Source organism: Sorex araneus, chromosome 3 (genome assembly GCF_027595985.1).
Source record: "Sorex araneus isolate mSorAra2 chromosome 3, mSorAra2.pri, whole genome shotgun sequence".
Taxonomy (NCBI): domain Eukaryota; kingdom Metazoa; phylum Chordata; class Mammalia; order Eulipotyphla; family Soricidae; genus Sorex; species Sorex araneus.
This window is the reverse complement of record NC_073304.1, coordinates 905941-919721: the sequence shown is the minus strand read 5'-3', so window position 1 is coordinate 919721 and position 13781 is coordinate 905941. Positions and strand designations below refer to the sequence as shown.

At 43.0% G+C, this 13781-nt stretch overlaps 1 protein-coding gene across 9 annotated transcripts in view; it reads left to right on the top strand.

Moving 5' to 3' along the window:
* Positions 1-13781, top strand: part of MARK3 (microtubule affinity regulating kinase 3) — a 100852-nt gene that overhangs the window by 55054 nt on the left and 32017 nt on the right. For all 9 annotated transcript variants that reach the window (XM_055130122.1, XM_055130116.1, XM_055130121.1 and 6 more), the window contains exons 6-7: positions 5084-5154; positions 12534-12590. In XM_055130122.1, the coding sequence (XP_054986097.1) occupies positions 5084-5154; positions 12534-12590 (128 nt within the window). The remainder of the gene's footprint in view (positions 1-5083; positions 5155-12533; positions 12591-13781) is intronic.

Below are 13781 nucleotides of genomic sequence, written 5' to 3'. Positions count from 1 at the left end.
GGGATAACTCCTGGCCGGCAAAGGAGATTATATCAGATGTCAGCGTTGAACCTGGGTGGCCTGAGCAAGACGAAAGTCCTGCCCATTGAACTCTCTCTGACCCTTCTTGGATTTTATTAATTTGATTGACTGATGGGTGATAGTGTTGTGGCCACCATTATTCTGTGTAGAGATTACTGCTGGCAGAGCTCAGGGCACCTCTGCAGTGTCTAGGATCAAATCTGTCACATATTAGGGAAGTACTTTAATCATTGTTCTATCTCTCTTGCCCTTCAATTAGCTAAAAAATGAAAATTAGATTTCTAATCTATCTTCTACCTAATCCTCCAAACAAAGCTCTGGGGCCATCTCTGACAAAAAACAGGAAATTTTGGGGCTCGAGTGAGTGATAGCACAGCGGGTAGGGCGTTTGCCTTGCACGCGGCCAACCTGGGTTCGATTCCCAGCATATCCCATATGGCCCCCTGAGCACTGCCAGGAGTAATTCCAAGTGCAGAGCTAGGAGTAACCCCTGAGCATCACCGGGTGTGACCCAAAAAAAAAAAGCAAAAAAAAAAAAAAAAGAAATTTTATTAAGTTGACTGCTTCATTTTCCCGGCCCCGTGTCTCTCAATTTGGTAGAATAGAATTTTGGAATTGGAAGACATCTTAGAAGTCATTCAAGGCAACTGTTAATTTTTACTGATGAAACTAATCACTGAAAGATTGTTTTTTGTCAGTGTTTGTATCACTAGTTAGTGGTAGGACCTGAGCTGTCCAGCCCATTGTCCTTCAGTTTAACTTCCTGAGCAAGGAAACCCACTTGTTTGTTATTTTTTTCTCTAATCAATAGTCTTTAGAGGTTTTGAGTTCAGCTTCTTAATCCTAGTGCTAATACATTTTTAATAAGGAAAAAGAAATCTGGGAATTTCTGACATTATGATTCCCGAAATCTCTTTAAGAGGTTTATACTGCATATGAATTTATAAAAATACATAGAAGTTGTATTGACAGATTTGATCCTTTTCTGCCAACAATTTTGAGTTTAATGTACTTTTTTTTTGTTTTATATTTGGACCATACCTGGTAGTGCTTAGGGCCTCCACCAGGGTCAGCTCATGGGTCGCTCCTGCTGTATTTGAAATGTAGAACCAGGCCTCCTACCTGCAGAGTTTATGCTTCGGCCGGTTGAGAGAGCTCTCTAATACCTTTAAAGTCAAAATTGTTTGGATTGGGTTTTGTTTTTGTGATTTGCTAGGGGACAGGGATCACTATTGGCGGTGCTCAGGGGACATAAGTGGCTATGAGAATCAAACCTGGGTCAGTATCTTATGTACTCTCTCAGCTCCAAATCAAACTTGTATATCTTTAGTTCTCTTTCTTTTTCCAGGGGAGGTCCACAAGCAATGGCGCTTCTTCCTGGCTCTGAGATCAGGAGTCACTTTTTTTTTTTTTCCCCCCGCTTTTTGGGTCACAAACCAGCAATGCTCAGGGATTACTCCTGGCTTTGCACTCAGGAATTACTCCTGGCGGTGCTTGAGGGACCATATGGGATGCCGGGGATTGAACCCGGGTCGGCCGCGTGCAAGGCAAATGCCCTACCCTCTGTGCTATTGCTCCGGCCCCTCAGGAGTCACTTTGGCAGGACTCCAGGAGACCATATGGGGTGCTTGGGATTGAACCTAGACAAGGTCCTTACCCCCTGAGTTTATGCACACTTCCTTTAACATTGTATACTGTTTTGCAAGTAGGTTTTTTTCTTAGAAAATTCTAGCAATTTACTCAGCTGACATTTCATGGCTCATTGAAGGAATTGAATTGTGTACTGCAAATTAACAACATATATTCTTTCAAAAGATTATGCAGTCAGTTAATACGAAAATATTTTGCCCGTTCATTATTTAAATTTTATTAACTAATTGACTTACAAGTCAAAAAAATTTTAAGTAAATAGTTTTATTTAGGAAATGCCTATGTATAAGGGAGAAGAGATGAGGAAGAGCCACAGGCAGGAGAGCACAGGGTTTACAAGTCGCAGAGAGGGTTTTGCTGTGCCGCGACAAACCTGGGTTCAATCCCTGAGACATCATTCAGAAGAACTTTCCCCTCAGTGTTACTTATGTTCTGAAAGTAACTTTTTTCCCCTTTTCTGTGTAATTATAAGAGGGCGGCGGTACTCTATCTCTCCTGATGCCTGTGTTTGGTAGTGTCACACTGCTTTCCCCACTCCCGGGAGGTCAGTGGCGATGGGCAGGCGAAGGAAGGACTGAGGGCCAGGCTGGTTGGTCTCAGTTGCAGTTTATTCCATTCCCACCTCCCTTCTCCTCTGACTCTCCTCCTGCTTCTCCCTCCCTCCCCCCATGCTACTTCATTCTCCTTCTCGATCTCTCATTGATCTTCTGCCTCTCTAATTCTCCTCCTCTGGCCCCCCTTCTGCTTCTCTCTGGAGCCCTTCTGCTTCTCTCTCTCCCTAACCCCTCTCACTCTCACTTCTGACTCTTTCTCTTACTTCTGCCCCTGATCCCCTCCACTCTTACAGTCTTAGTTTATATAGCAATCACCTAGGGCTGTGATAAGGAGGAGAGTTGAACATTAACAAATCAACAAAGAGAGGTAAGACCACTCTGCCAGGAGATTAACTCAAGGACAAAATCTCATTTAAGGAGATCACTCCAGATTACTAGGAGATCTGCTCAAGGGTGGGATCCCAACAAGGGTGTGTCGCTTTCTTCTTTCCTCAGCTAGTAATCCACTTAAATAGCTGTGGTAAATCTACTTCTAATATTTCTAGCAATGTCACTCTGTATTAGCATAGTAAGAGATGTATCAAACTTAAAGTTTGGTTCTTCCTGAGGACATCTCACTGTATATTCCAGACTGCAGTCCTCAGGCCAGGTTAGTCTTCCTAACCCCAGCAATGTCCTAATCTCGTCATTACTTTTGGATCGTGGCAGCATTTGTCCATGACCACGCTCTCAACTTATAGTTGAGTATTGTGGCACTTTGGCCTGGCCCATTTTGATGCCAGGGTAACTCACAGCTTGCCCTGGGCCCATTCCGTCCCTTGTCAGGACCCTGCTTTTGGGGTGCTAGGAACTAAGGGCAACTGAGAAAGCAGATGCCCAGGAATAAATATTATTTGGAGTCAATCAATTCCCAAGTTGCAAGAGCATAACATTAACTGTCTTCCTGTGTCCATACAAAAAGGACATTGCTTTAAGGTAAACTATGCAAAGACATAACTTACAATACAAGTTCAGAGTCCTTAGAAGGATCTGATCTTACAAGCCAACAGAGTCTGATTAGGGAAAAGGTATTAAATGGTTGGAAAAGAGGGTGCAGAGAAGAGTTTACAGATAAACAAAGGAATGGGAGTGACTTAGGAGCACTGTGTAACCAGATAAACCTAGGTTCCCTGTGGCAAGGCTGAAAGGACAAACCCAGTGTTATCATACACTTTTCTGTGTCAGTATTTTTTATTTTTGTTTTTTGTTTTTTTTTTTGGCCACACTTGACTATGCTACTTGATTGGGCCACTTATTCCTGGCTCTGTGCACAGGAATCAGCCCTGGCAGACTCAGGAGACCTTATGGGGTGCCAGGGATTGATTGAACCTAGGTCATCCCCATGCAGGGCAGGCTCTTTACCCTCTGTAATATCTTTGGCCCCATTGTCAGTATTTTAGTTGAATGTTGTCACTAAGCTGATAGAAAGTATTCTTCATTTGTATGAACATGGAAAGGTGGTAGTAAAGTTTTTCCCAACTTACATTCTGTAACTAATTTTTTTAATTAATGCTCTTTTTACAAAGACTTCAGTACTATTTGTTTCTTACAGATTGAGAGGATTTGTCAATACTGTTTATTTTCTAAAAGTGTCTCTTCTCTTCCCTGAAGAGTTAATACTGACTGGATGGTGCCAATGATTCTGTTGGCTTCATCTTCACTGGGAACCACCCACCTATAACTTCCACTACTACTTCCCGTACAAGAGCCAGCCAGGCCTCCTTCCTGTCTCCACAACAGACCCTGTCATTCTCCACTTCCTTCCCCAGCCGTGGCCTTTAGTTATCACAGTGATCCTTTTAAAAGGGCAGCTGAAGAAGGGAAAAAAAGTATTGGAACTTGAAAAATAATAAATTTTACTTCTAATAAAACTACCAGTAATAAAAAAGGACAGCTATTTCGGGTTGGGCAGCGAGCCCAAATGATTGGAACACAGGTCTGTAAGACACATAGCTCTGGAATTAAACCCTGTCACCTTGGGTGTAGTGGCGGACGGGGCAGCCCTTGGCCTCCAAAAGAGCAAAACAGCAAAACTTTATTTTGAAGTCTCTCTTTCAGCAAATCCTGAATACCTTGTACACATTTGTAGAACTCTTCTGGTCCTCACCCCTCTGCCCAGATCTGGGCTGATTGACTCCTTCTTCCCCTTCCATTTCTGAGTGACCTCCAAGCTGGTCCTTGACTCATTCTCGCAGGTAAAGAACGTGTCCACTCCCTCTCCAGTTAGCGCAATACTCAACATACTTCCTACTTGTTTATCTTACTGTCTGGAGGATTTACCATATGAGATACAGTTAGCACAGTGCTCACACACTTCTGACTTGTTTATCTTACTGTCTCAAGGACTAACTATGAGATAACTGTTTTCATCTGCTTTGATCTTCCCTGCTAGAAGGAAGTTTGATAAGGAGAGGGTCTTTGCTGTTTTCACTGCTGACTGATGTTTAGTATGTACTCAGTAAATGTTTGTTCATTGAATGGAAATACATTGAGGAAATATTTTTTTACACATATATATGTGTTTTGCATGTATGTTGTATAGTAAAAGCACTGTTAAACACAAATGAATCCCTTTTAACTTTGAATTTTTATTGATAATCTTTTGATTAAAACCTTGACAAACTGTAAATAAGTTTTATCATTTAAATTTAGTTTTATCAGTAAACTTATGTGTCTATAGTTAAATTACAGCTTTTAAAATTCAGGTTCCATTTATTTACAAATAAAACCTAGAACAAAGCAGAAATGGAGCATTCTTTTAGTGGAAAAATTAATGCCAGTATTAGGAATTCACACAGTTTCATTTCTCTCTACTATAGGTGAAGTGTTTGACTATTTGGTTGCACATGGAAGAATGAAGGAAAAAGAAGCAAGAGCTAAATTTAGACAGGTATGAATTAATGCATGTTGAGTTTATTAAATAAAGCTTATTCTTTTTTTTTTTTTTTCTTTTTGGGTCACACCCAGCGATGCTCAGGGGTCATTCCTGGCTCTGCACTCAGGAATTACCCTTGGCCGTGCTCAGGGGACCATATGGGATGCTGGGAATTGAACCCGGGTCTGCCAAGTGCAAGGCAAACGCCCTACCCGCTGTGCTATTACTCCAGCCCAAATAAAGCTTATTCTTAAGCCCTAAAGCAAAAAGGTATTTTCCTCTGTAAAATGGTTTTAGAGCCCATTGCATGGTGCAGAGGTGGAGTTGGTGATTCAGTTCAACAAAAATTTTATTTTTCCACCCCTATAGCCCCTGTTAAAGCAAGGATTATGACTTTGAAATTGGGATTATACCCTCAATCTTTGCTTTAGTGTAGTTTTTTTTGGGGGGCCATGTAGTGGGGGGCATACACTGGTGATGCTCAGGGTTTACTCCTGGTTCTATGCTCAGGTGACTTTAATGGGGTTTCATGGGCTGAAAACGGGTCAATGCTTGAGAAGTAAACACCCTAATGCTATACTATCACACTGACCCTTGCTTTAGTTTTTAACAGTTGAGCTTCTAAGAGTTATTGCTTTCAATGAAGTACATCTGTTGCATACTCCAGGCCCTAAGTTCAGTCCCTAGCTTGGCACCATTCCCCAAACACAAAGTAGGACCCCAAAGAGGGAAAAACCCTAAATGATATTACAATTAAAATTAAAGTCGAGGGACCAGAGAGATCAGAAGTTAATATATTTGCCTAGTGGGGTCATAGCAATAGTACATATATGACTATTGTCATAGGTAGGGTGCTTGCCTTGCACAGGCTGACCCAGGTTCAATCTCTGCTACCATATAAGGTCCCCCAAGTTCACCAGGACTGATCCCTGAGAGCAGAGCCAAGAGAATACCCTGAGCACCGATGAGAGTGGCTCAAAGACAAAAATAAATAAAAATAAAAAGATTCTTGCCTACCATATGGCCAACCTTGGTTTGATTGCAGGTACTGCATATGATCCCTTGAGCACCACCATGAGTGATCCCTGGGCATAGAACCAGAAGTAAGCCTTGATCACAGACATATGTGGCCCAAAAACCAAGAAACTAGTAACTTGTTTTTCATCAAACATCTCTAGTCGCTTCATCTAACTATGAAAAGGAAAGTTACAGGCTCAGAGAAGTAGTACTTGGTTAAGGAGCTTTCCTTTCATATGACTCACCTTGCCTTGATTGAGGCACCACATGTGGTTCCCCCAAGCCCCACCAGAAGTAATCCCTGAGCACAGAGCCAGGAGTAATCTTTGAGCACTGCTAGGTGTGGTCTCAAAATGAAAAATTAAAAGTCATACATGATTAATTTATTTTTAATCATTTGTTCTATAATCTCTAGAACGAGTGGGTTCTGAGCATGCACAAGAGGCTGCAATTAGCCAGGCTGCTTTGCACTGTGAGGGCCCTTGGTGTCAGGGCTTACTTGGGCCCCCTTTTTTTGCTCAGGGGCCTCTAGTACTGTGCTCCATGGTTCTGGGGAACCATTTGATGTAGGTAGTTAGACTGCGGTCAGGCCCATCACCATCTTGTTCCATTTTTTTGGCCCTAGAAACTTAAACCTTTTCATTTATTTTTGTGTTCTCAAGTTAGAACTTAGTAGCCCATGAGTGCCATGCATGCACTCTAGTAATTTTCTGCATCCCTGGCTCCTCCCATTACTATATCCCTAATTACTGTAAATTGACCCCCACAAAGCCAGATTAGTTTTGCTTTTTTACACTTAAATTTCTTTCCTTTTTTTTTTTTTTTTTCTTTTTTTCTTTTTGGGTCACACCTGGCGATGCACAGGGGTTACTCCTGGCTCTGCACTCAGGAATTACTCCTGGCGGTGCTCAGGGGACCATATGGGATGCTGGGAATTGAACCCGGGTCGCCCTACCCACTGTGCTATTGTTCCAGCCCCAATTTCTTTCCTTTTTAATGAGACTTTCAAATTTTCATCAATATAGTTTGTGGAGCATGAGCATAAGAATAGTGCAGGACAGGGGCCGGAGCGATAGCACAGCGGGTAGGGCGTTTGCCTTGCACACGGCCGACCCGGGTTCAATCCCCGGCATCCCATATGGTCCGCCAAGCACCGCCAGGAGTAATTCCTGAGTGCAAAGCCAGGAGTAACCCCTGAGCATCGCTGGGTGTGACCCAAAAAGAAAAAAAAAATTAGTGCAGGACAGCCACAGGATTGCAGAGCTTGGATTCACCCAGGGTGCTTAAACTCAGAACACCTCCCCCCCTTTTTTTTTTTTTTTTTGAATGTTTTTATGGCCATTTTCAGTAGTGCACAGGGCTTTTTTCTGGCTCTGTGCTCAGGGATCACAGCCAGCGAGGCACAGGGCCCTATGGGGTGCCAAACCGTGGTTCATTGTATGTGAGGCAAACCCCTACCAGCTAACCTACTGCTCTACCCCTCCCCCATTTTAATTTTCTTATTTTAAAATACTATTTCTCTTTTTTTTAAGCTTCTCTTTTGTGGGGCTGTACAGAGAGATAGTACAGCTGGTAGTGCACTTGCCTTGCATGTAGTTGACCAGGGTTCAGTCCCTGACATCTCATGGTCCCCTGAGAATTGATGGGTGTGGCCCCCAAATCAAAAAAATAAAGCCACTTTTTTGTTTGTTTGTTTGTTTTTGTTTTTGGATCACACCCGGCGATGCACAGGGGTTACTCCTGGCTCTTCACTCAGGAATTACCCCTGGTGGTGCTCAGGGGACCATATGGGACGCTGGGATTAGAACCCGGGTCGGCCGCGTGCAAGGCAAACGCTCTACCCGCTGTGCTATCACTCCAGCCCCTCTTTTTCTTATATATATAAAACTTTTAAAAATTGAATCACTGAGATACACAGTTATCGAGCTCTTCATGGTCGGTTTCATTCATACAATGTTCCAAAACCCATCCCTCCACCAGTGCACATTACCTACCAACAATGTCCCCAGTTTCACCCCTGCCACCACTCCCCCCCCCATAGCCTGTGTCTGAAGCAGGTGTGCTCTCTCTCTCTCTTTCTCTCTCTCTCTCTCTCTCTCTCTCTCTCTCTCTCTCTCTCCCCCCCCTTTCCCCCTCCTCCTCCCCCTCCCCTGTCCCCTCTCACCTTTTCGACATTATGGTTCGTAATATAGATAACTAAGAAATAAGACCTCTCTTTTTAATTTTTTTTTTTCGTTTTCACCCCTCACTTTCTCCATCCCCTGTGGGATATGATTTATCAGAGGAACATGGACATTTGCTAATATGAATCTTGAGGAAATGACTCAGATTTTTATTTTTAACACTCTTTAGAAATTCCAAATTTTTTTGTTTAACCTTTTGTTGGTTTAGGAAAGGTAGATAACATGCATTACAGAGGACAATATGGGATGCTGGGAATCGAACTTGGGTCAGCCACATGCAAGACAAACGCCCTCCTCACTCTGCTATTGCTTCCTTAGTACGGCCCATTTGCTTATTTGTTTTTAGGCCACGTTCAGCACTGTTTAGGATCTACTTCTGGCTCTATTTGGTGGGTTGCTCTCTGCAGTGCTTAGGAGACCATGCAGTGCCAAGAATCCAAGTCAGGCCTTTTTTGGCCAGGTGAGCTACCCTCAGTGGTGCTCAGACCTTATTTCTGGTTTTGCACTCAGATCACTCAGAACATGCTCGGGACCAAATGTGATACCAGGGATCAAACCCGTATCAGCTGCATTCAAGGCAGATGCCCTACCCTCTGTACAAGGCCATTATGTTGGGCCTTGAGCATGCAAAACTTGTGCTTAGCCCTTTAGACAGTCTCCCCAGCTCACCACAGCCTATTTAAAGCTGGAAGGATGAAACTTTTTCATGTACGGATCTATTTCCATTTCTAGTCCAGTTAATGTCGTCATTGCTTCAATGAAACCAAATTAGAATGTTTTATTTATGGGGCACCAGAAAGATGGTGCAGCAGGCAGGGTGCTTGCCTTGCATATGGCCGGCCTGGGTTTGATTCCCAGCACCATTGTGATCCTCTGAATACAGACCAGACCAGATGCAGCCCCTGAACGCAACTGGGCATGGCCCAAAAAACCAAAAATTTAAAAAAGTTTAAATAGGGACCAGAGCAAGGACCTATAGTTTGGTGAGTAGGGAATTTGCTTGCATAGGGCAGACCCAGGTTCAATCCTCAGCGTCCCATTTGTCTGATGGTAACATCAGAAGTATTCCTTGAGTGTAGGGCCAGATGTAACCTCTGAGAACTGCTCGGTGTGTGTCCCCAAAACAAAACAAGAAAAAATAATTTTTTTTTTTTTTTTTTTGCTTTTTTGGTCACACCTGGCGATGCACAGGGATTACTCCTGGCTCATGCACTCAGGAATCACTCCTGGCGGTGCTCAGGGGACCATATGGGATGCTGGGAATCGAACCCGGGTCGACCGCATGGAAGGCAAATGCCCTACCCCCTGTGCTATTGCTCCAGCCCTGAAAAAATAATTTTTTTTTAAATAAAATGTTTTGTTTATGACAACAGGCAGTATGCCACAAATAAAGTGCACTATGTGGTTTTTTTTTTTTTTTTTTGGGTCACACCCAGCGATGCACAGGGGTTACTCCTGGCTCTGCACTCAGGAATCACTCCTGGCGGTGCTCAGGGGACCATATGGGATGCTGGGAATCAAACCCGGGTCGGCCGCGTGCAAGGCAAACGCCCTCCCCGCTGTGCTATTCCTCCAGCCCCAAAGTGCACTATGTGTTTTTTGTTTCAGTGTTTTTTAAAAAAAATAATGGACCCTTTCCATAGGCAGGATGCTTTTCCTCTTGTTACTTTAATTACTGCTCTGCTATTTTAATTTGTGACTGAGCTCTTCACTTAAAAGAGTAGATTTCTGGGGCCAGAGCGATAGCACAGCGGGTAGGGCGTTTGCCTTGCACGCGGCCAACCCGGGTTCGATCCCCGGCATCCCATATGGTCCCCCAAGCATCGCCAGGAGTAATTCCTGAGTGCAAAGCCAGGAGTAACCCCTGAGCATCACTGGGTGTGACCCAAAAAGCAAAAAAATAAAAATAAAAAAAAAAAAAGTCATCCTCTAAAAAAAAAAAAAAGAGTAGATTTCTGGGCTTCGACTTCTCACCCCTTGTTTGGTGAGTTGGTAATGTTCGTGCCTCTTTTCTTTTCCTGTGTAAGTAGAGTGATTGAGGCTTGCATTAATATTTTAACCTGGAAAATACCTAAGCTCTCAGCTTTCTTTAGAAACAACTACTACTAACTGTAAAGCAGAATGCAGGAAAAGAACACTTGCCAAAATAGATGCATGACTGATATGATAGTACAGTCAGTAAAGTACTTGCCTTGCATGCATCTCAACTGGGTTTGGTGTCTCCTATGGTCTCCCAGTCCCTCTGGGAGTAAACCCTGAGTACATCTAGGGGTGGCACTCCTTAAAAAAATAGAGATATGAATATATTTAGACAGTTGGTCTCTGAGAAAAGGTAAGAAATGATTAAGTCTGATTTGAAAATATTTATTTATTTTTGCTTTTTGGGTCACACAGGCAATGTACAGGTCTCACTCCTGGCGCTGCACTTAGGAATTACCCCTGGTGGTGCTCAGGGGACCGGATGTTGGGAATCGAACCCGAGTCGGCTGTGTGCAAGGCAAACCTACCTGCAGTGCTATTACTCCAGTCCCCAAAATTAAAATTTTAAATAATCTGCGAGGAAAAAAATTAGTGTGTGTATATGTAGGCGGTGTGAGAGTGTAGTGGTCAGAGCTAATAGAATACTGAATGTGGAGGGCCGGAGAAAGGGTTGGAGTGCATGCTTTGAATGCATGACCCCTGAATTTGGTCCTGGCCCCCACAGGGGAGCAACACCCTCAAGCATTGCTGTGAGTTTCCCTCCAAATACTGCTCTGTTAGCTCTCCGTTTATGCCTCATGTCTCCCTTCTCTCCTTGAAGAAATACTGGATGAGAACGGAAAAAAATTTTTTGTGGGGACAGTGCTTAGACTCCTTGCTCTGCACTCAAGGATCATCCTTGCTGGTACTTGGGTGACTATATGGGTTGCCTGGTATGGGTTGCCCGAAATCGACCCTGGGTTGGCCACCTGTTTGCTGTACTAGACTGTGTACTACACTCTGGCCTCTGGATAAGAGAAACTTTTAAAGCAGGTAGGAATAAGATAAAAATGACATACTAGGCTATAATCCTGTTTTATTTTGAGAAAACAAAATTTGTTTACTTTTCCAGTTTTCATGAAGAGAAGAGCTTTGTAAATGATTAGAATATTATTAGTTGCTTTAAAACTCATTTTTCTCTCATTTTTCACATTGGAATTTTTGTGTCTTTAGTTAATCATTATCTTTGAATTTTCACTTTATAAAGCAAGAACCTACTTAATGAAGCTCTGATTCTGGCTTCCTTTCATCTTAATCCCACCGTAACTACTCCTTGCTGCTCTTCTAGCCAAAAATATCAACTAATAGATTAGATCTTTCGGAGTCTTTATGCCCAGCCTAGGTGGGTGCCAGTACTCCAGCCTCTGCACTCACGAATTACTTCTGGTGGTGCTTGATGGACTATATGGTATACCTGTGGTCAAACCCAGGTCGGCTACATGTAAGGCAAGCACCCTGTCCACTGTACTAGCACTCCGACCCCTCATTCTACGATTTTAAGAAAGTGAAATAGGGTTTGAAACAATAGTACAGCAGGTAGGCACTTGACTTGCATACAGTGGACTCAGGTTCAATCCTTGACATCCCATATGTCCTCTGAGCATCACCAGGAGTGATGCAGAGCCAGGAGTAAGTCCTGAGTACTGCTGCATGAGATCCCAAAACAAAAGCAAATAAAATTTAGAAGGAGCTGAAGTAATTTTTGCTGTTCTTGAGCCCACATCACCTTGAAGGAAGGGGATTGTCAGGAAAAGGCTAACTAACCAAAGGAGAGTCAGTTTGAATTACATGTTGCTGTGGGGATTATCTGTACTATCTGCCATTTTGGTTACATGGGTATGAAAAAAGTTGTGAAAGACCCACATTCTCTAGGGGCAGCCTTTAGAATCCTCCAGATCCTAAAGATGAGAGGGACCCTGATACCACACATAAAGGCACTTAGGGTAAGGATGACCCTGGAAGAGATTATCCAGGTAAAACTAGAGAGAAAAGAAAATCCTCACCTTATCCCTTAGCCCCTCATTTCCCCAAAATTCAAAAGTTTTAAAGCATAGGAGATTGATTTTTAGTCATTGAACTTAGTCATTCAGATGCTGAACATTTTGCACGTATGAGCATTATTCATGGATGTGTGGCAGGGAGGTGACTGTTCGCCTTGCGTCTCTCTCTGTCCAGATAGTCTCTGCAGTTCAATACTGCCACCAGAAGCGGATTGTGCACAGAGACCTCAAGGTAAGTCACCACACCTCACCTCTCTGTGCTGTTTGTGTGTCTGCAATTCTCTTGGTGGTCACTACACAGATGAAGCATCGAGCTGGAGAGATAGCACAGAGGGGAGGGCACTTCCTTTGCACATGTTTGACTTGGGTTCAATTCCTGGCACCCCATAGTTGCCAGAGAATAGTCTGCTGTGTGCTTTCTTTAACAGATTAATGCTTTCTACTTTGATCACTGTTGCTTTTGCCTCTCACATTTTATTTTTTTCCCCAATCCATAAATAAAATGTAATCTACTTACCATTCCGCCTTTTGCCTGTACTAAGGCATAATTTCTTTCTTTTTTTTTTTTTTTTTCTTTTTGGGTCACACCCGGCAATGCACAGGGGTCATTCCTGGCTCACGCACTCAGGAATTACCCCTGGCGGTGCTCAGGGAACCATATGGGATGCTGGGATTTGAACCCGGGTCAGCCGCGTGCAAGGCAAATGCCCTACCCGCTGTGCTATCACTCCAGCCCCACTAAGGCATAATTTCTGAGGCCTCGCCATAACTTTGATAGCCTGTACTTTTAACTGACATCACTCATTTGTTATTCTTCATTTCCTGCTGGTTGCCACATCTTATTTATTGCTAGTAAATATGCTAGAATTGGCCTTTTCCTTCCATCTGCTTCATTCAAGGTTCCTCATTTACTTGCACATGAACTGTGTACAGTGCCAAGCCCTTTTACTATATCAGCTTCAGACTGGTTTCTTTAGATTTAACTCTTAAGTGCTCATAAAGTTCCTGTGCTATAGGTCTGCTAAATGTCACTTCTCTTTTCTTATGACATAATCTGTAGGGGCCCAGGGCAGTCCATTGGGTCAGGTGCTTGCCTTGCATGCAGCCAACTTGAGTTCAATCCACAGCACCCTCGTACGGTTCCCCAAACCTCACTGGGAGGGTTCCCTGAGCACAGAACCAGGAGTAATCCCTGCATTCAGTTGGAATGATCCTAAAATAAAATTTGAAAGTAAATCAAGGATTGAATTCATATTTAATGTTAACAAAATTCAAATTCTATTTTACTGCCTTTTTTTGGAAAAATGTTTTCTCATTTTGTTTATTAAGATTAACTTTATAATTAGACTTTTATGACATGCCTAGTTCTTTTATAGTTCTAATTCTGTATCTTTTGGTTAAATTTCATTTTTGTTTTGATGTT